At 38.1% G+C, this 20,491-nt stretch overlaps 2 protein-coding genes across 4 annotated transcripts in view; both read right to left on the bottom strand.

The window, feature by feature from the left end:
- Positions 1-918: 918 nt before the first annotated feature.
- Positions 919-11,124, bottom strand: rnf141 (ring finger protein 141). 2 transcript variants are annotated; one of them, XM_056387302.1, is made up of 6 exons: positions 10,987-11,124; positions 9,416-9,619; positions 7,240-7,348; positions 5,842-6,023; positions 4,504-4,611; positions 919-4,379 (listed from the first exon to the last, which is right to left on the bottom strand). In XM_056387302.1, the coding sequence occupies exons 2-6, from the start codon at positions 9,550-9,552 to the stop codon at positions 4,229-4,231; spliced, it is 687 nt and encodes a 228-aa protein (XP_056243277.1). In that variant the 5' UTR covers positions 9,553-9,619; positions 10,987-11,124; the 3' UTR covers positions 919-4,228. The 2 variants fall into 2 exon arrangements, with proteins under 2 accessions (XP_056243277.1, XP_056243276.1); XM_056387301.1 differs by having other exon boundaries at positions 10,975-11,113.
- A 2,673-nt stretch (positions 11,125-13,797) lies between these two features.
- Positions 13,798-20,491, bottom strand: part of LOC130176266 (alpha-1,3-mannosyl-glycoprotein 4-beta-N-acetylglucosaminyltransferase C-like) — a 73,421-nt gene continuing 66,727 nt past the window's right edge. For both annotated transcript variants that reach the window (XM_056387253.1, XM_056387252.1), the window contains 3 exons: positions 15,618-15,760; positions 15,352-15,499; positions 13,798-15,206 (listed from right to left, as the gene is read on the bottom strand). In XM_056387253.1, coding sequence (XP_056243228.1) covers positions 14,038-15,206; positions 15,352-15,499; positions 15,618-15,746 — 1,446 coding nt within the window. In that variant the 5' untranslated portion in view covers positions 15,747-15,760 and the 3' untranslated portion in view covers positions 13,798-14,037. The remainder of the gene's footprint in view (positions 15,207-15,351; positions 15,500-15,617; positions 15,761-20,491) is intronic.

The following is a 20,491-nucleotide window of genomic DNA, read 5'->3' as shown; positions in this document are numbered from 1 at the left end:
AATGGTGTGCGCCTTACTGTCGTCTCGCTCTGGACTGGTTGAAAGCAGATGACACATCTTACAGTTCCTTTGGATAAAAAACGAAATGAACAATATGAGATAACGGACGAAAATGCCAACGGTTTTACAGGTCAACCATGTTTCAGTTATTTGCTTCAGTTAAATTTTTGTACACTCTCTGCGGCCTAAACACAATTGAAATGACCTGCAGTCAGCTCACTTCGCTAACAGTTCATAACTTAATGACCCTGACAACACACCCTAATCCCGCCGTGATGAAGTCAATGAGCCGCAGGTGCTTCACAGACCCTAGCCGTTAGCTTGACTTAACCATATCTCGGTCTTTTCCCATAGTCGATGCTCCTAAACTTCATAAACGTAAAATAGTTCAAATGTGAACTGAACAATGCGGAGGTGAACTCTTCCACCAGGTGTAATAAGTCCTGTCAGGTTTGTGTAAAGTTGCCAAAAGAGACAGCAGAGTAAATCCCAGTCATCTAAATTCAAAATGGCGCACATTCTTCTTCGTCAGCAGACCACAGCGCCACTCAGCCCCATGATGTCAAGAAGCTGTATCACAACAACCTTCTGCAACAAAAAAAAAAATACACAATTGGTCCATGTAATTTGTAATAAATACTTTCCTCTCTTCAATTATCATCCTACTCATTAAAGTGCTACACCTCTCTGTTGACTGCATTTATCTGGAGTTACCTCGAAGTGTCAACAAATATTATCTGATTTGAGATATACAATGAATCCAACAAGACTGCAGATCCTAAAATCAAATGTCAAAATCATAAATGAAATACTTGCCCCGGATTACATTCCATATTGCCCTACTTTTCTATAAAGAGAAATTACACAGTACTGTGCTGAAATAATGTATGAAACAAAGACATAAAAATGCTAATAAAAAACTATATAGCACATATTTTTAATGTTTCATCATTGGTACATGACAGCATGTAGGTTTTTATTGCATAAGATTTCAGTTGCATGTTTAAATGAGATGAACCTTTTAGATGGTCAATTATACAACTTGTTTTTAAATAAAAAGACAGTGAAGATAGAGTGATGTCAACCTTTAAGTCCATCAGAACACAAAGTCTTTTAAAGTGCAAAAAGTGAGTATCTCTTTATTAAGGATAAATACAGTATAATAAACTGAGTAAATTCAGTTTTAATACACCTCCATTCATTCAACTTTGCAAATAAAATGTCTTCAATAATGCTAAGCCTCATGTCCAATTTAGGATAATGCTACCACCTTAAGGTTGAAATGTTACATTACACAGCAATTTGTGTGCTTAGGGCATTTTCAAAGACATTAACATACATGTGTGTATGCAGGATCAGATGTTTTATAGTAATCTATCATGAACATTTCTCATATCAAATGTTTAATAACGTCTCAATGGACTATGCAGTCATGTGGCCACTAGATCAGACTGCCTGTGATCAAACTCTTGCTTAATTTGGTGAAAAAAAGCCTAGTGCTGCACATTTTTTAGTGCAGATAAGTCTCAACTGCTGTTGGATTACAGTGTCAGATAATATTTTCCACCACAGAGATAAAATCCTCTGTAGTTGTGCAAAAACACCAAGAAAGCTACAGTGAAGTTTCAAAGTGCAATTTGTCAGCATCGACAACCAAAAATTACTTTCAGTCCAATAAAATTTCTTTTATGGTCTATTAACGGAACAGAAATCAAAAAGGTATATAGTAAATATCTACTGTGTGAAATTAAAATATGTATGTTACTTTACTGTTGAATAATTGAATGGAGTTATTGTTTGATACTAGGAAAAACATTTTAAAATATCTAAACGTGACCAAATGCAAAGTTGATTTACTCACACAATATCACACAAAATAAAACTGAATGAGCAATTTATATCTCTACAACTTTAAATAAAGAATTAGATTTTAGTAAAATAGAAATTTATCACTAATGAAAATGAATACATATTCACATTTCATAAAATACTTCAGCATGGATCCAGTTCACATAAATCACAACCACGTCCACTTAACTATAAGTACTCTCTGTGATTTATTTGATTTGGAAACCAGGGCAGAAAAGCTCAAAACTGTTTTTGTGGCTTTCAATTCTACATAACTGCGATCCTACAAAATGTCAGTTGTGACTGAAAAGCTGCCTATCTCATTAAATCTATTATCTTGAATTAACAGCATGACAAAGCAGAGATAAGAATGGCTGTTTTGGGCTTGTGAACTACAGTACTTCTACAGCAATCAGATCAAAAATAATCTTAATACAATTATAGAATGGAAAAAAAATATTTTAAAAAAATTAAGAAGATTGAGAACAGCATACATGACAAATAGTGGTTATTTCAGATAGCAAAGAAGACACCAGAGCAAGTCAAGTCATTAAATCATATAAAACTAATTAGTCCTGTTCACCTGAAATACTATCACTACATCAGGTCAGTAGTCGATCGGAGCTTCAGTTTGTAACATGTTCACATAACACGGATCATAAGGCATGTCATGTGAGATATAAACATGCAGGGTTACATTGCACGGACTACACAACAGCTTTACATGTGGAAAATAAATTTGGCTTCACAGTTTGACCAGATGCTCTGGCATAAAGGTGGTGTGTTTGGTATCTTATATTTGCACTAGAAGCAATTTTGGGAAATGTGCTTATTTGTAGATGACAAGATCGATACCACTCTCAAATCTGTCTGTTGTACAGAAGGCTACAGCCTGCAGCCTGGAGCCAGTTAGCTTAGCTTAGCATTAAGACTGGAAACAAGGGGAAACAGCTGTCCAAAGCTATCAAAATTCACCTACCAACACTTCTAAAACTCACTAATCAACACATCCATACAAAAATTTAAGTATAAAAACATCAGTTTAAAGTTTTAGGGGGGGGTGTGTGCCAGACTATTTCTTGGCTCTGAGCTATTGTCAGGTAACAAGCTAACAAACAGACATGAAAGTGGTATCAATCATCTCATTTAGCTCTCTGACAGTAAGCAAATATTTTCCAAAATGTTTAACTATTCTTTTAAATTTAAATATGATTATATAGGGAGTCATAGTTATCATCCCTCTCTGAATATGAGAGCTGACTTAAGTTCACCTCTTCAGTCTCATCTTCTGTCCCATTCATATTAACATGAAAGGCAACTTCAACTTGGATGAGCATTCATATTATAAAGTTTCTGGTTTGTCTTTTTCTCCCATGTTGGATAAATCAACCCATCCCGTACTGTAAGAGCTGTACTTTTGGTTATTCTGTGTGTTAAATTAAAGGATTATAATTTATTATAGCATACCACAAATACTGAATTTTCACTTCAGACAATATATTATCACACACAGTTCCCATAAAGCACCACATCTACGATACGTGGGTTACAAAGAGCATCCTGGGATTTTTAGGACTTAAAGAGACAGGGTTTCATGGCAACGGATGCCATGTTTTCCAGCTCATTTCCTGGATACTTCACTCATAATTTCCTAATAATTAGCTGGAATTTAGTTGTAAATTACTTGGATATTTCTGAGAGAGGATTCAAAGATGGGCCCACTCCATTTAGTAGCAATTATAAGGGAAATGGACAAAGTGTTAGTTGCTACAGTTATAAAGCACCCACTGGTTACATTACTAGCTAATTTCCTAGTTTCGACAGATTTCAATATGTATCCGAGTTTCCTAGAAAGATCAACAAAACTCTTAATTTTCCTCTTCCTCTTTCAACTGCCATATATTACAGATTCAGTTTCACACAGCTGTACTTTTCAGCTAAATTGGATATTCCTTAGTTTTGTGTTTCAAACTGATACAACAAATAAAACACACTACATGCTATAAAATTCACTCAGCTGTCATACTTACAAACATATTTCTACCTAATTTCCACAGACCAGCAAGTACTCCATAACTTTCTCCATGTCCTTTATATTTAGTACCAAATTTTGAAGCCCTTGGAAATATCCTTGTAATTTACAATTAAATACTAGCCAGTTTATAGGGAATTATTTCCTGGGTATCCAAGAAATCAGCTGGAGAACAGGGGACCTTTAAAATAAAGCATTACCAGTTTCATGCTCTGAATCTATCACTGAAACCACGCTGGTTTATTCTGCGTTGTTAGCTTTTTAGAGAAAGAAAATATCTCCTCCTCAGTGAAAGTGGCATTTTGTGTTGCAAAGTCTACTTGGTGTGGGTCGATTTCACTTGTTAAGTTAAGGCCTGTGTGGGTGGCCTGCCTCATCAGCCAAGTTGAGGATGTAGCCGGCTATGTCGTCCTCTGTGGGGAAATCAGACATGACCCATGATTCATTGGCAGCAGTCACTTGCAGGCGACAAATCGGACAGTTTCGGCTCTGCCCACTCCTGCAGAAACAGAAGAGTGTGTAATAATTGTACTAAAACTTTTCTGTGACAAAATTAAAAGGATTTATAAGATAATAGATTAACTGTTTACAAAATTCAAAAAAAGCTTTTTGTATCATCTTACCATTTATCAATACATTTCTGGCAGAAGCTGTGTGCACAGGGCAGGATAAGGTCGGCCTTTCCATCCATGCAGATGCAGCACTCCTCCTCATCAGTCAGCTGCTTCACTCTGCACAGAAACACAAACAGAAAGGGCTCAACTAGTTATTTTTAAAGAAGGAAGATTTTTTTCACTTTTTCTAAGCAGTGGAGATTTTATTTTGGAATTAACTGCTTTATGTTGGATAACTCTTGTTTAGCCAAAGAAAAATATTGTGTTATAAAAATGTTTGAGAATTTAGACATGTGCAAGATGGTCAAAATGGAACAGGTATATACTAGGATAAGATCGAGTTGCAGCTTAAAATACCATTTGCCTGCCTTTTGCTGTTACTACTTATTTTAAGTTTTATTTATTTATCTTTATCCAAGACCACTATGTCCCATATGACATTTATAATATGGATACTAATATGTTAACATGCTGGCAATATTGGTTTTACTATTGCATTCTTGTTGCTGTTCTGTACAATGTACCTTTTGGAAAAAGAAACTGAATAAAAATGTAAGTAACAAAAAACAAAAAGAGAATTTAGACGTACCTCCTCAACCTGCCCAAAGCTCCCCCTATGGATGGCAATTCATTTTCCAGGATAATCAGTTATTGTACTTAAAAATTTGTTGTAAAATTCATAATTTGAGCAGCCTCTAGGGCAACTCAGGACCCTCTTTTCCTGTTGTCCAGCTGTAGTGTCATTTATGACGAGTAGAAAAAAAAAAAATATATATATATATAAAAAAAACACTGCTGCGACTGTAAACTGTCCAGAAAACCACAAAACATGAGCTAAAACTAAAAGAGGCTACAAAACTCAAAGTTGCTGATAATCATCTTTAAGTCTGTCACTGTGAGCAACCAATTTCTCATTAGACATGGTGATCTCATCAATAAAAAATAATGACTAGTCCTGCTCTATCTTAAATCACTGTGTCATGGTTGAACAGACAAGTCATAAAAATATTATTTACATGAGACCTACAGTAACTGTGAACCACAGGATAATTTAAACCAAAAGCCAGTGTAATCATAAATGTACTTTTCTTATTGTTTATTTTGACTTCAACAAGCTTCCACAAAGTGGTTACTAGTACTCCTTTGATCCTCAAAAAAAAGAAAACCCAACAACAAACGCCTGGTTCAAACACTTAAAAAAAACCTTTAGGTCTTAAGTTTGTCCTCAGAGTCTCTGCTGTAAAATAATGAATGTAAATAAAACCGTTCAAAGGCAAAATGATACACTGAGGTAAACACTGTACTCGTTACGGCGTCTTTGATAAGGATCACATCGTGGGAACTGACCTGCCCATCCACATGCTGGCCTGGCAGGAGTCTGTGGAGGGGAGCTGGGCAGATGGGCCCTCGCTGGCGCCCTCTGCAGACAGCACCTCAGTAGCCTGACTGGTGATGTCATGGTACAGCTGGATGAACTGATACAGGTTCATGATCCGTGATGCTTCAACCATACCGCTTTCCTTGTTGATCTGGGAGGGGGCAAAGGCAAACACGTGACTCATATGACACACTGGTGTAGTTTAGGGTAGATATGTACCCCTTCAGCCACAATCCTTCACTGTTCCATGTGTTTATATAATTCAAGCTGTTATGCTATCTTGTCAAGATTTTACAAATCTTTAAAGGACAGATTCCCAATTTTTTCCATTTTACCTACATGAAAATTTAAGGGTTTTACTTGCTGTAGTTATTCTGAATCCACAGTCTACAGCTGAAGCTATTATGAGGTCAAAATTAGTCAAATGAAGTGGAGGATTTCCACAGTTATTACCCCTCCACTGCAGCTGAATGGGACACGCTATTCAGGAAATCACAAAGAGAAAATTTTATTCTAAAAATTCTATAACTTTGGAAGATAATCACTTGATTTGTCTAAGTCAGTGTAATGTCTCATATTATCTTCAGATAAACCTTAGAACGCATTTTACCACAAAATGAGAACTGTAGATTTTGTCCCCCGTCACTTACACTGAAAACACAAAAGGAAGGATTTTTAATGGCCAGTATGAACAGGAGAAATTCTGGCAGGGAGCAAAACCTTGTAAGATATCTATTTGAGAGATTTCTCGTTTCAAAACGTTTTGAGAATGAGCTACAACCTCTCAGATAAAAGACAGAAAACAACAGAGATATGGATGATGCAATGTGAAAAAGAAACTACTATGTGACACTGAAACTAAATAAGACAAAAGAAAAATGCTGCATTGAACAACTGTATTTTAAGTTTAGTTTGGATTAACTGTATAAGCTGATAAACTTTGGTCCGTCTTAGTGATGGGGTTGCTGTTGGAAGAGAGAGTGAATGAATGAGTGATGTAGAGAGAGAGAAAAGCTGCACAGACAAAGAGGGACAAGTTAAAATCTTACCACAGATGTTTTAAACACACATCGAAACTATATGTTGTTTGTATGTAAAACCAAATAGTTCTAATTAGGTTTGAAATTTTTCCCATTTACTTTTTGATAATAGGTCTTTTTCTAAACCGATTAATGTGTCTAGCTCTATTGAACAGGCACAAACATTAGAAAGAGTATATCTATGCACACTTTCTCCCACACATAATCAAAATTCTCAGGTGTACAGTTTCAAAGGCATCTGTCCCCTTCTCTGTCACAAAATCAAAATTCGTAGACAGATGCTCAGGTTGGCATGTGATGTATGTGTAAAAGGGTATTTGGTCTCACCTTGGTACAGACGATCCTGACAGCCACCTTCCACAAGGCTGTGGCATCGGATCCTGGCTGCACCTCAAACAGCAGGTGCTTCTGCTGTCCAGCAGCTAGCTTGGCCGTACTGAGAGAGGGAAAAGGGTATGTTCAACTTCACAACCATTCTGCATCGTTTTTACTGCTGTTTGCTACTGTTCAATATTTAAAAAACTCCTGCTGTATTTTGATTTTCACTAAATCTTAACTACACTTCTGGCCATGCTGAATGTTATAGTGGAAAATCTACCCTAAAACAGTATTTTCGCTACTACTAATATTCCAATATTACCACTGATCTAATCAAACTGCTGTTTGCTTGTGTTTCTACTGCTGGAATACTTTTTGCACTCTTAATTGTATTGTAGATTTGATTTTAAAATCAATAAAATTGCCCATTAATCTATGCTCAATAACCCATAATGATGAAGTGAAAATATGCTTTAGAAATGTTTGCAAACTAATTAAAAACTAAAATCTGTCTTGTATTCAGGTGCACCATGTTTGCTGTTTTTTCCATTTCACAATTATTGAGACAACCACAGTGGCCTCAATAATTGTGAAATGGAAGGAGGACTCTTCCTAGAGTTGGCTGTCCAGCCAAACTGAGTAGCCAGCCTTGGTCAGGGAGTTGACCAAGAACCCAACAGTCCCTCTAACAGAGCTTCAGAAGTTCTCTGAAGAGATGGGAGAACCTGCCAGAAGGACAGCCATCTCAGCTGCTTTCCATCAGTCAGGCCTTTATGCTACAGTGGTTAGGCACAAACCACTTTGAATGAAAGACAGCCTACATGGAGTCTGACAAACATCATTTAAAGGACTCATGAGGACAAAGATTCTCTGGTCTAATGAGACAAAAATAAAACCCTCTGGGCAGAACTCCAAACACTATGTCTGGCACCTGGCACAACTCATCACACAGATAACACCATCCCCACAGTGAATCATGGTGGTGGCAGCATCAGGCTATGGGGGGGATCTTCAGTGGCAGAGACAGAGAAACTGGTCAGAATTGATGGAAGGATGAATGCAGACAATACAGAGAGGTCCTTGAAGAAAACCTACTCCAGAGTGCACATGACCTGAGGCAATGGTTCACCTTTCAGCATAACAATGACCTGAAGCACACAGCCAGGAAAATGATGGAGTAGCTTCAGGACAAGGCTCTGTCTGTCCTTGAGTGGCCCAGCCAAAGCCCAGGTTTAAACCCCATAAAACATCCGTGGAGAGACCTGAAGAAGGCAGCTCACAGACACTTCCCAGCCAATGTGACAGAGCTTGAGAGGATCTGTCAGGAATAATGGGATAAACTGCCCAAATTCAGGTGTGCAAAGCTTGTAGAAACTTCCCCAAAAAGACTTGAAACTGGAACTGCTGCCAAAGGAGCTTCCTCAAAGGACTGGATTGAGGGTCTGAGGGTCTGAGGGTCTTTTGTAAAAGAGAGATTTTACTTTTTGTTGTTTAATATAATGTTTTGACTTTGTCATAATGGATTATTGAGTGTAGACTGATGGGGAAATGTGCCAAATATATCTATTTACATTTAAATCTACAACATAATAAAGTGAACAGTCTGAATACTTTCTGAAGCCTCTGTAACTATAGGTAATCATAGACAATGACTTATATTATCCTATAACAGCTGTCATAGGCTCCAACCCCAGCATCAGCCTCATGGATAAGCAAGTATAGTGAATGGATAGATGGGTTTATTTTTCTTCTGTTTCATTTCATATTATTGAGATTTTTGGAACAACTGAGACTAGCTCACTGTAACCACATTGTCCTGCATCTCTGTCACTATCTCTGAGAGCTGGTGAGCTAAAATTAAATTGGCAGAAGCATGGCCTAATGGGCCTGGGGAATAAAATGGGCCAAAGGCTGGATGATGGAAGAGTGCTGCAGCTCTGCAATTTAGCTCTCAACTGGAACAGACTAAACTACACTAGCCAAAAAAATCCACAAAACATCCAGGTGTCCTTTGTGAAGTGAGTGAGGCCACATATTTCCATCTTTACATTCCCCTCACAGTCATTTCTGAACACAAGTTTGTTCCAAATCAAACCTGCCTCTCCACTACATGTAAGCCAAGTTTATTAAGTTTATTTCATTAATTAAAGCTGTATGTGTGTGTCCTCAACAGACTGTGACTTACACGTCGTTAAGTTCGGCCACTCTTGCCAGAAACTCCTCGTAGGTGAGGTAGCCACTGTCACGTACCAGCTGGGCGTGTTTCACCAGCTTCTCAGGCAGACGGGTCAGCACCGCCTGACCTGAGATCTGCTGGCCCATCCTGGCAGCAGCAGCACTTACAAAACAGCACTGGCAGAAGACCGCACCTCATTCAGTTCTGCAGAGCCTAGAGAGAAATAAATAGTATTTGAAAATCTGGTTTGGACTGTTTTATATATGTTCTGCACTTTTCCCCCCGTTTTTTGTTTGTTGACAGGGATGTCCATACAATCTGCTTGTAAACTTGCTCTGTCACCAGCAGGTGTCGTTAAGTCTGAACTTAGCTGTCTTTTAGAGACATTAATGTTACTAGAAGCACATTCTTAGGAACACCACACTAACACTGGGTAGTTCCTCTCTTTGCACTCAAACAGCCTCAGGTCTTCATGTCATAGATTCCTCAAGATGTTGAAACTTTCCTCTGAGACTCTGCTCCATGTTGACATGACTGCATCACATAATTTCTGCTGATTTGTCAGCTGCACATTCAAGCTGCCAATCTCCTGTTCTACCACATCACAAAGGTGTTCTACATGGAGCATTATCTTGCCGGAAGTAGACATTAGCAGATGGTACTGTGGCCATGAAGGGATGAACATGGTCAGCAACAATACTCAGAGAGACTGTGACACTCAGACCAAGACTGATTTGTATGTGACAAAAAAACATCCCCAAAACCATTACACCACCAGCTGTTGATACAAGGCAGGTTGGGTCCATGGATTCATACAAGGCAGGTTGGGTCCATGGATTCAAACTTTGACCCGACCATCTGCTGCATCAGCACAAATCCACATTCATCAGACCAGACTAAATTTCTCCAGTCTTCAAGGGTCCAGTGTTGGTGTGTCTGTATCCACTGCAGCCACCGGTTTCTGTTCTTTGTTACAGGAAGTGGAACCTTACGTAGTCTTCTGCTGTTGTGGTCCATCCACCTCAAGGTTGGATGTGTAGTTCCCTCTGTGGCTTTTCTGCTCACCACAGTTGTAAAGAGTGGTTATCTGAGTGACCGTAGTCTTTCTGTCAGCTGCAACCGGTCTGTCCATTCTCATCTGACCTCTCTCTCTCTCTCTCTCTCTCTCTGTGTGTTCACAGAGCTGCTGCTCACTGGACAGTTTTTGTTTCTGGCACTATTCTTAGTAAACTCTGGTGCCTATTGTGTGTGTAAATCCCAGGAGATCAGCAGTTTCAAAAACTCGCAGGAACTGCAGCTGAACTGTATTAGCTTAATTATTAGCATTACATAACAACGAACTACTGAAAATGAAACTAAGGCTGCGAACGTTAGCCAACTCAGCCGTCACAGCAGTGAATAACAGCATTATTCTGGCTTTCACACGTTTAGCTGACTCTTTCAAAACATGACCTAAATTAAAAACATAATCCTGCACTGAACCTCAAGTCAAACACCATTTATATGCCATAGCAACAGCGACAGCAATTTTGCTAACAAGGAGCAGCCTTACTTAGCACGTAACTCACCACTCAACAAACCTCAGAGTGGAGGAGCCGACGCCACGCTGGACACAAGAAGGGTAAAGGTGTTTATGTGGCGTGAGGAGAGAAAAACAAGCTTCTGAGCAAAGTGTCAACATCAGAGGCAGAAGTTCACCATTAGCTGTTAGCTTCTGTTTTGGTTGACGCCGCACGATCGCTCTTTGATGACGTCGCAGTGTACGTCACTTTACCATTTATGGAACACATTGTGGAAACACTGTGCGTTACAAAGTGCTTCAGTCACGGAAGCAAATTAAAAACAAAATCATGAAAGAAACATAAAAACCAATTCCACTGATGTAAGGTTAAATGAATGATAAAAAATGAAATTAAATAACATGATAACAAAATAAAATGGAATATAATAATAATAATAATAATTGTTATTATTATTATCATTATTATTATTATTATTACTGCTGAGGTGATTTCCTGTCAAGTCTATCAAATAGAAGCACACCATATAATGAATGAGAAAAATGAGGATGAGTAAAATTCAAATTCATTAAAATCCATTCAGAAATAATTGTTTTGTGGTTATTTTCCTTGATGCCATGCACTGTCTTGATTTTATAAACTGCAGGAGAAGGATGATGGGAGATTGGTTAAGATTACACATAACTACAGAATGTCTGGGAGGCAGTAGGTGGTAAAAAAAAAAAGAAAAAAAAACAAGAGGTAGAGAATATAATGAGCAGAGAAATATGATCAGGGAAACTGCATTCAACTGAAAGGCAGGAGAGAAGAATGGTCCACTTGGGGACAGATATAAGGAGGAGAATATAAGATATATTCAGGATATACAGTATATTCAAGATGAAGACATCAGAGAGCAAATGGAGAGGGAACTCTGAAATGTGTATGAACTGAAATGTGCAATAGCCACTAAAATAAAGACTCAGGTTGTTGATAGCATGATTAAAAAAAGAAAAGGAGCAGATTAACTTCTGATACAACCCAATGAAATGTCACAGAGTTAGAGAAGTTAGCTGAACTTAGTTCCCTGGTGAAAAATTTATTTTTCACCAAATCTCATTTTGAGTTTGGCTCTGTCTGTAGCCAGGCCATCTGTTATCTGCTGGCATACACCTCACCTGAAGAGGACTCACACAGAGAAGAGCCTGCAGCACAGGTGACACCTGTAACCCTCCGGACCTGAGGAGAAGAGGGCCACAATTTTCACAGATTCGTGGTTTTCATATAGCTTGGCACTTTGTTTATTTACCAAATATTGTTATTCATTTTCTCCATATTGTAATTTTACTGTTGTTATTTCTGTTTACTCTGTATAAACAATACTATTTCATATCTGTCCATGCTGAAGGAGATATCCCTCCTCTGTTGCACTTCCTCAAGATTCTTTTTTTCATTAAAGTCTTTTTTTGGTAGATTTTTATAACTTCTATACAAAACCTTTATATGCTTTCTCATAAACCCACTGTAGGTTAAAATGCACAGTAAATCCCGATAAATATGACCTAATAACATTCAATAAAAATCAATGCTCCCACATGAGGAGAGGCTATCTAAACAGCACATGGTGCTGAAAGAGTCTAATAAACTTTGAGATCAATAACAGAGGTCAATAATATAATTTAGTCTATTTGACCATATAAGATTCATAAGCTCACTCAATCACAAATGAAGCAGATACAGTTTATCATGTGTGGAAAATTACATGTCCAGGCTCGAAGTAAGACACAAAATGAGAAAAAGACATGTCATCAGTGTTGCCAAATGAGTTTATATATAGCATCTACTGTAACTCCTGACATTTAAATGTAGTTACGTGTAAAAATATAATATTATATCTCCGTTACACCTTTTGTAATAAGTTATGACACGTTAATGAGAGCTGTAACATATTTTTAATTTATGATGTAATAATAAAATTGAATTAAATAATGTTTTATACATTTATCTTTTATCACAGTGGCCTGGTACTCAATATTATGACATCACCAGTTACAAGTACTTTACAACCTTTATATGAAGTAATAATTGTCAGGTACTGTAATGATGTGGTTTAAGAACTTTTTTTTTTGACAATTTATATGATTTCTTTTTACACTTTTAATCCAATGATCAGGACATTTTATTACATTTACACAAGAAGACAAGGTTCCCTCTGTGGCAAGCTGTAAACTTACCAGCAGATGGCAGCAAACAATTCCAAACAAAATGAAGATGAACCCCACAGATTGTAATACTGCATACGTCAGACAGTCTGTTGATGATGTTGACAAGATCCAGTATAAAGAAATCCAGCTGTTTGGAATGAAGATGCTGGTTCACTTAGCTCCACTCTTTAAAGAATCAAATATTTACTCCCATTTCATAATTGATTTGCAGGAGAAAAAAACCCTATATATTTACCCTATTCCTAGTTATTAAAGGGCTTGATTCAAAAACACTTTTGGATGGGAGATGGAACTTCTAAATCGTCTGGTTGAGGCATACTCTTTTAGCTCTACCTCAGCTACTCACAAATCCTCACTCACAACATTTATTAACATAGAAATGTTAATATACTTGGTAAACTTTATATGTGAAAACGCAGATTAAGCATTCATCACTGAATCCACCCCTATTTGTTTTCATATTTAGAAACACTATATGAAAGGCAGCTATCCATCAACTTTGTCTGGGTGCAGACCTGGGTGTTGGCGGCGATTCTGGGGCTCTGGAACCAGTCATTAAAAATATCTGTCTGAACCAAGAAAAACAACCCATTAGAGGTAAGCTCATTGTTTTTAAGCTTAGATTCATTCTCAGGTGCTGAGAAAGAGGAAAAACAAAAGATACCAGCCAGGTATGAACAACTTTATGTACAGATTTTCTGAAAATGAACATAAGTATAAAGGCTCCATAATGTACAGATTGGTCATTTTAATACATCACCTTGAAAACATACAGCAGGTCTCTGAACAACCCAAGAAAATATGGATTGTTTTGAATTCAATAAACAGCAGTAGTTCAAGATGAACTTAGCAAGTGCATCCATAATTAATACTGTACATACAGATGATAATTTAAAACAGTCTTCTGTTACTTCCTTAACTGACTCACTGGCTGTGTGGTCCATAAACTGATAGTTCTTATGATGAGCCACTCTTTCTGACTGGCAGTAACAACTATTCGTACACACTCGATATCAAAGCCGATCTTGTGGTCCACATTGTTCACCTCAATGTTTCCGCCTTTAAACTCCCCTAACGTGATGTAGGATGTGCACTGCCTCCCCTGCTTAGTTTCCACTGACTTCTGTCCCACTTCCAAAGCCCCGTGATGAAGAATGTCATTCTGTCGATCCTCTGTACCTGTAACTATTTTAATTCTGCTGATTTTCGTTGATTTGTTAAAGATTATGACAAAGAAATCTCCAGTGCAGGGAGGTTTCCCCCAGAAATATTCATCTACGATACTACTGTAAGCCTTCGTGGCGTCATAGTTTTCAAAGACGTTGATGTTCGTGTAAAGGCCGGCAGGAGGGTTGTCAGGAATGTCTATGGAGTCTTCCTCGAAGTCATCGTCTTTCAGTTTGTTCTCTGCTCCTTTGTAAGACGAGTAGTAGCCCATGTGCTGGAACAGTGAGGGCTTGAAACGGATCACGTCCTTCTGGGCCAGCAGACCCCTGAAGTGGATGAGGAGCCAGTCGCAGGGCATTTCCTGGTAGAACATGAGGAGGAAATGAGCCAGACGAGGCAGGTCTTTGGAGTGGTACAGCTTTCCGATGTAGCCCAGCTTGGAAAACTCCAGCATCACCCAGTAGGAACCTTCTCTGGAGGTGATCACCTTCTTCAGCGCTGTCAGGAAGTTCCTGGAGCAGCGCACGTCATCCTCTAACATCATGTAGAAGTGAGAGAGGTTCGTGCAGAAGTTGAGAAGGAAAGCGTAGTCAATGTTCTGCTTAGAGCGGAAACGGACCCGGTCCTCCGGGTCGTTGTAGTTCCTTTTCAACCCATCCAGAGACGGGTAATATTCCTCTGGAGTGTGGATCACCAGGAGGCGTCCAGCTATGATGTGGTGTGCAAATTTCCTAGTGATTTCCTGCACCAGGTTCTCACACCACACCAGGTCAAAGTCTGCCAGGTGGACCACAACCACAATTTCTTTCAGTTCCTCATAACTGGACTGATCAAAGATGGATTTGATTGTTTCCAGAAGATAATTACCCTTTTTCCTCTTGACAGAGGACAAACCGATGGTTAGATACTCTGTGAAAATAAATAATTTTTGTCATTTCTTATTATAGAACAAAATCTTAAAACACTTCTTGTTGCTTGTGATACTAAATATCTTCAGCAATGACCTCAGCCATTCGAATAAAATTACTAGCAATTACTTAGTAGAAATACCTACTTTTGCGTGGCAAAGGAATTCCTGCCAGATAGCGATAGGTCACATTAATGGTCCCAGAGAAATTGGATAAGTCTCTGAACGTGTGGACGTATCTCTCAGAGTTTGCAGAATGCATCAGTGTCTCTCCCAGCTGTCTTTTTTCAGCCTCCTAGAATTACAAAAACAAGCACACACCGAGCAAAGAGTAAAATGCCGAGAGCTAAAATCGCAAAGGAGCATTCGAACCATTCAAGCATCATCATACATCTCGAAGAAGATGAACCTACCAGCACATATCCATCATCCATGTACAGGTTGAAAAAGAGCAGAAAGGTGATGAGGAAGCCGAGGAATGGGAACATGGACCGCTTCCTAAAACACCTCATCTTGTCCACGGACTTCCACATCAGCCTCATGATCACGCCCCTCACTGCAGGAAAAAGAGACAAACAGAAAGATGGTAATCAAAGGGAAATTAAAATGTATGGGAGCTTGCGCACATGGCCAACTACAAATTTAAAAAAAATTCTGATCCTTGTAGACATTGGGGTTATGACATTGATATTAAAGATTAGCTGTAGACTTCTGTGAATAGAATAACAAAGACCTCATCATCTGCTGTACTCAGAAGGCATGAATGAGTTTGGCCTCAGAGGAGAAATGATTTTTCACTGACAGGAAAAAAGGCTAAAAGATCCAAGCTAAGTATCATAGTGCTGAAACAATTAGCTAAATAATTAACAGAAAACAAATCAACAGTTATTTTATTCATCTATCAAGCAAAATTCACTGGGTTCATCTTTCATGTGAGAATTTGCAGGTTTTCTCCTTTTTTTACATATTCATGCAACTGAATGTCTTCATCTACAGACAGGATGAGGTCAGGAAACAATGGGAGGGAAATATGTTATGACCTCTGACCTATGACCTATAGTATATGGACTGAACTGAATTTTGGAAGTCACATCAGTAACGTTAAAAAGAAGAAACATTGTGAGAGTCAGACCCAACCTTTCTTTAAAAGATACTTAATTGACTCATGTCTTTGTATTTTCATACTTTGATTAATGCAACTCATTCAAAATTCTGCAGCAAGCATCTTCACCAAAGCTAGGAAAAGAAAACACCAGTACTATTATTAGTATTCACTGCGCTGGCTGCACTGTAACGTTGAGGATAGATCATTTAAATTTAAATTCTTTTACTTGTTTTTAAAGCTGAAAATGGTCTAGAGCCTTTATATCTTTCATTTGCCTGTCGGATTATATGTTCCATTCACCGTTCACGTAGGTCGCTTAACGTTGGTTTGATAAATATGCCACAAATAAAGTGCAAAACGTTTGGCGAAGCAGCTTTCTGTAGCTATACAATGGAGATTTGAAATCCCATTGCATAGACAAACAATCTCTGATATTTGATTGATATCTTAAAAAAGCAGCTCAAAACTTATCTTTATGGTCTTGCTTTTAATTAACTCAACCTTTCTTTTATTATTCTTTGTGGTTTTGTATCTTAAAATTGCTTTTAATACTATCAGTTGTTTTTGTTATCAGTATCATCTCTTTTATTTTTCTGTGATCTCACCTTTTTATCTTTTCAGGATTTTATGGCTTGATTGTCTTTTATTGCCTTGTCCTGTCTCTAAAGTCCCGTCTTGGGAATGGTGATTGTCGTTTTTATAAAACAAGGGCTTATAATACGTCTTCTGAGCAGTGCTACGTCTTCAGGGCTGCAGTGAGTCGCTATCAGAAAGTGATGAGACAGCTAGCTGGTTAGCATGCTAACTGCAGTAGAAGAAAAGACGTGATAGAGACAAGAGTTAACACTGGTGTTGCTTTCCACCTTTGGAGAAAGCTCTTGTTGAGTAAAGAAATGAAGTTTGATAATGAACTCACAACGTTTTCTTCTAGACTGGTAAGTTAACAGCTGTTCATGCTAACATTAGCTTTGTAGCAATAGCAAAATTTACAAATAGCTCCATTAAGCATCTGTTGTTTTGTTTTTGAAATATTCACTATTTTCTGACATTGTAAAGACTAAATGACTGATTGATAAATTAAAAACAAATCATTAAAACATTTTAGCAACCAGTTGCCTCTTCACACATGAAAGATGTTAAAACGTTTGGTAGAAGTGAGGGGAATAATAAGAGAGTGGAATGATAATTCTCTGTTCACCACTATGAGCGACTCCGTTCACATTACTCATAGTCATTTGATCCATTGTTAAGGTATAAACATTGATTAGAGCAGATTTAATTAAAGAATAATCATCAGCTGGAGCCCGGAAGTATCAGTCCCAAAGCTGGATGGACATTCAACTGTTAATTGATGAGGTATTGAGCACGACAGATGTGGCCAACAGCACTGACACAGAGATACTAAAGGCTGATTGCAGGGTTTATCTTTGGATTAAGCAAAGTGATTGCTAATAATGAGTCATTTTGGTTGTTAATCTAACTGTTCACAAGGGTATACGTCAGGCATCTGTTCTGTTTGTGTGCAGCTGTCATAGCAGCCAGATGATGTTTCAGAAATCAGTAAACAGCAGTGACATTTCAAGATAGAAAACAAATGCTCTCAGCCTTGTTCACTGTGGTATTTGCTCATAGTCTTGACAGTCCTTTAACTGAGGAGAATAACCCCGCTCACTCTCTGTCCTATTTGGAACCTCATCTAAAAAACTACTGATCCCATGACACCCTCCCTAATTCTGATGTTGCTCAACACCAAAACGAAGCCTTCGATGTGAGAAACCGTGAGCTCCCCAGTGACAGGGAAAATTTCAACACAGGCCCGTGCCCCCGCCGCTGGGCGCAATAACTCAATAAACAACTTATTATTCATTGCGTTATTCATCGCTTGAGCTCCATTTTAGGGGGAAAACCATCTGCCATCTGCCAGAGAAGTAAGCCATTTTGTGTTTCTGTCACAAAAACCCTCCACGCTGGCACCTGAGAGACGAGCGGCAAGAGTAAGTGGAAACACAATGACAGCTGTGAGTCAATATTATTAAAGTCCTCACAAAAGCACCTCCACAGATACACACGCCATTATTTGAGATGGCAGCCTGTGAAATCAGATATTGAGACACCGAAAGAATATCTAACAAGGCGAAATAATAGTCACGTGCTTTCTCTGTGAGAGAAAATACCGCTAAGAAATTAGTTTTTTGTTTGCTTTCTCTGAGCGAATCTAAACAACAAACAAGCTTCCAAGAGGTCACGTACATTTATATGGAAATGAAGGTACATCTATGAATAAATAAGCACCATTTGTCGGGCCTGTTTGCTTAGGTTTAAAATGCTCCTCTGCCAAGTTGTTTTTTGTTTTGTTTTTTCCTCAGAAAATTATCAGTGTGTATGCCCGGCAAGCTCATTTCTATGACTGAAGTCATTTTAGATTAGAGCTAGTGAAATAATAACAGGTAGAGAGGAATACTAATGAGGTCCAGGATGAAATATTATTATATGTCCTATAGGACATTAACTGGTGGACCTTAACTAGTGGACATTAAAAACAGTCTCTCCAGAACAGAAACCAGAGATTTTTTACTATCAACTAATCTTTTGTTTTGCAACAGAAAAAGGGAATTACAACAGTTCTTAATATAAGAGTATATATATATATATATATATATATATATATAGTTATAATAATATAAACCAGGCTGTCCTGGTTTACAGCTAAATCTTATGAATGAAAACTAAAGTAAGGAAAATGAAGTGTGTGATTCAAACAAGCAATTTCTCCTTCCATTAAAATTTCCTGAATCTACATTTAAGGTTCATCAATAGCTTGTGGATAAATTATATTAACAGGTGTACTGCAGGCAGCAAATGTTATTAAATTACTCTGTTAAATTGCACATAACAGCTGCCAGCAGTCAGACGCCCTGTTTATAGTGCAGCTGAAAGGGTTGTAATGTTTTTCTCTTCAGTCAGTCTGTATTGTAAAGGTGTGGGACTGACCATCAAAAATCATAATGGCATCACAGCGTCAGGCGTTGCATGTCACCACTCTGACAAGCTGCCAGCTGCCAACAGGGAAACTTTGGGAAATTTGAGAAAGGTTAAACTGTCGCATGAAGGCTCGGAGGTTCAAATGTTACCTGATGTTTGGAACCAACAACCTGACAACTACCAGGTCCCCAGACAATGGGATCAATAAAAACTGTATCTACACTTAAGCACCATCTTCCTGTTTTCTCAGGCCTATGAAAAGTGTGTGTGTGTGTGTGTGTGTGTGTGTGTGTATTGCATATGTTCAATAATGTTTGATGAACTGTAAAGTACATATGTAAGGAAATGTCCTTGCCTTACCAATCAGGCTTATTTTCATTCCCACACAGGACAGAAGCACATATTGTGTTCTCCTCCGCTCAAATACATTAAGGTTATTTAAACAAAATGGGGGAAAAGCTGATGATTTCAGTCAACGGTTCCTAATTCTCTATGATATACAGGAGCACTAACTTTAAGGAGCAAATGGGACTAGAATGAGAAAAATGAAACACATTCTTTGTCTTCTGTCATTTTCCAACAATTACTGCCATGACCGTATACATACAATACATGAATGGTTGTTTCATTTATAATTAAACTTACGTTCATTTCTCATCCAACTCCTGACAGGAGATGAATCAACAAATCAGCTCATGACTACAGTTTATATATGGGTCAAACTAAAAGAAAAACTCCCTTTAGCTGATCTTTACCTTCTATTTGTTTTTACACTTTTAAATTCATGGAGTGGCCCTTTAAAAGCCTTGACATTGAACAAATGGGTTTTGCAGGATCATCAAATATCAGTGTTTTCAGCCTATCATGATCTAAACCTCAAATCAGAAAATGTTGTCACGATGTGTTACGATGCAACAAGGACAGAAACCACAGCTGAAATACGGTAAAAACAACCAGGACAATTAAAATGTCTTTTGCTGGCGTGATTCTGCACATTCAATTTTTTTTTCTGTCAGTTCCTATTGGTAAAGGATCCTGAAATGAAGATTATCAGATCTGAGCAGTAATCTGGAGAATGGGAGGCCTGCAGCCTGGATGAAAGTTAAAGGAGACAGGTTTGTAGCTGTGGGGTTGCAGAGCTGATAACTGAACCCGCTGTGAAAGTGTGATTGTGGAGAATGAATGAGTAATGCGCTAAAT

Source organism: Seriola aureovittata, chromosome 10, assembly GCF_021018895.1.
Source record: "Seriola aureovittata isolate HTS-2021-v1 ecotype China chromosome 10, ASM2101889v1, whole genome shotgun sequence".
Lineage (NCBI taxonomy): Eukaryota > Metazoa > Chordata > Actinopteri > Carangiformes > Carangidae > Seriola > Seriola aureovittata.
This window is presented reverse-complemented; position numbering and strand designations above follow the sequence as displayed.

What these genes read in the sequence shown, in the direction of transcription:
- rnf141 (XM_056387302.1), bottom strand. Translation starts at nt 9,552, where the DNA reads ATGGGCCAGCAGATCTCAGGTCAGGCGGTGCTGACCCGTCTGCCTGAG. An exon ending in TCAGGATCGTCTGTACCAAG is followed by an intron (nt 6,024 to 7,239) that starts GTGAGACCAAAT and finishes GCCCCCTCCCAG; the next exon opens with ATCAACAAGGAAAGCGGTAT. An exon ending in GCCAGCATGTGGATGGGCAG is followed by an intron (nt 4,612 to 5,841) that starts GTCAGTTCCCAC and finishes GTTTCTGTGCAG; the next exon opens with AGTGAAGCAGCTGACTGATG.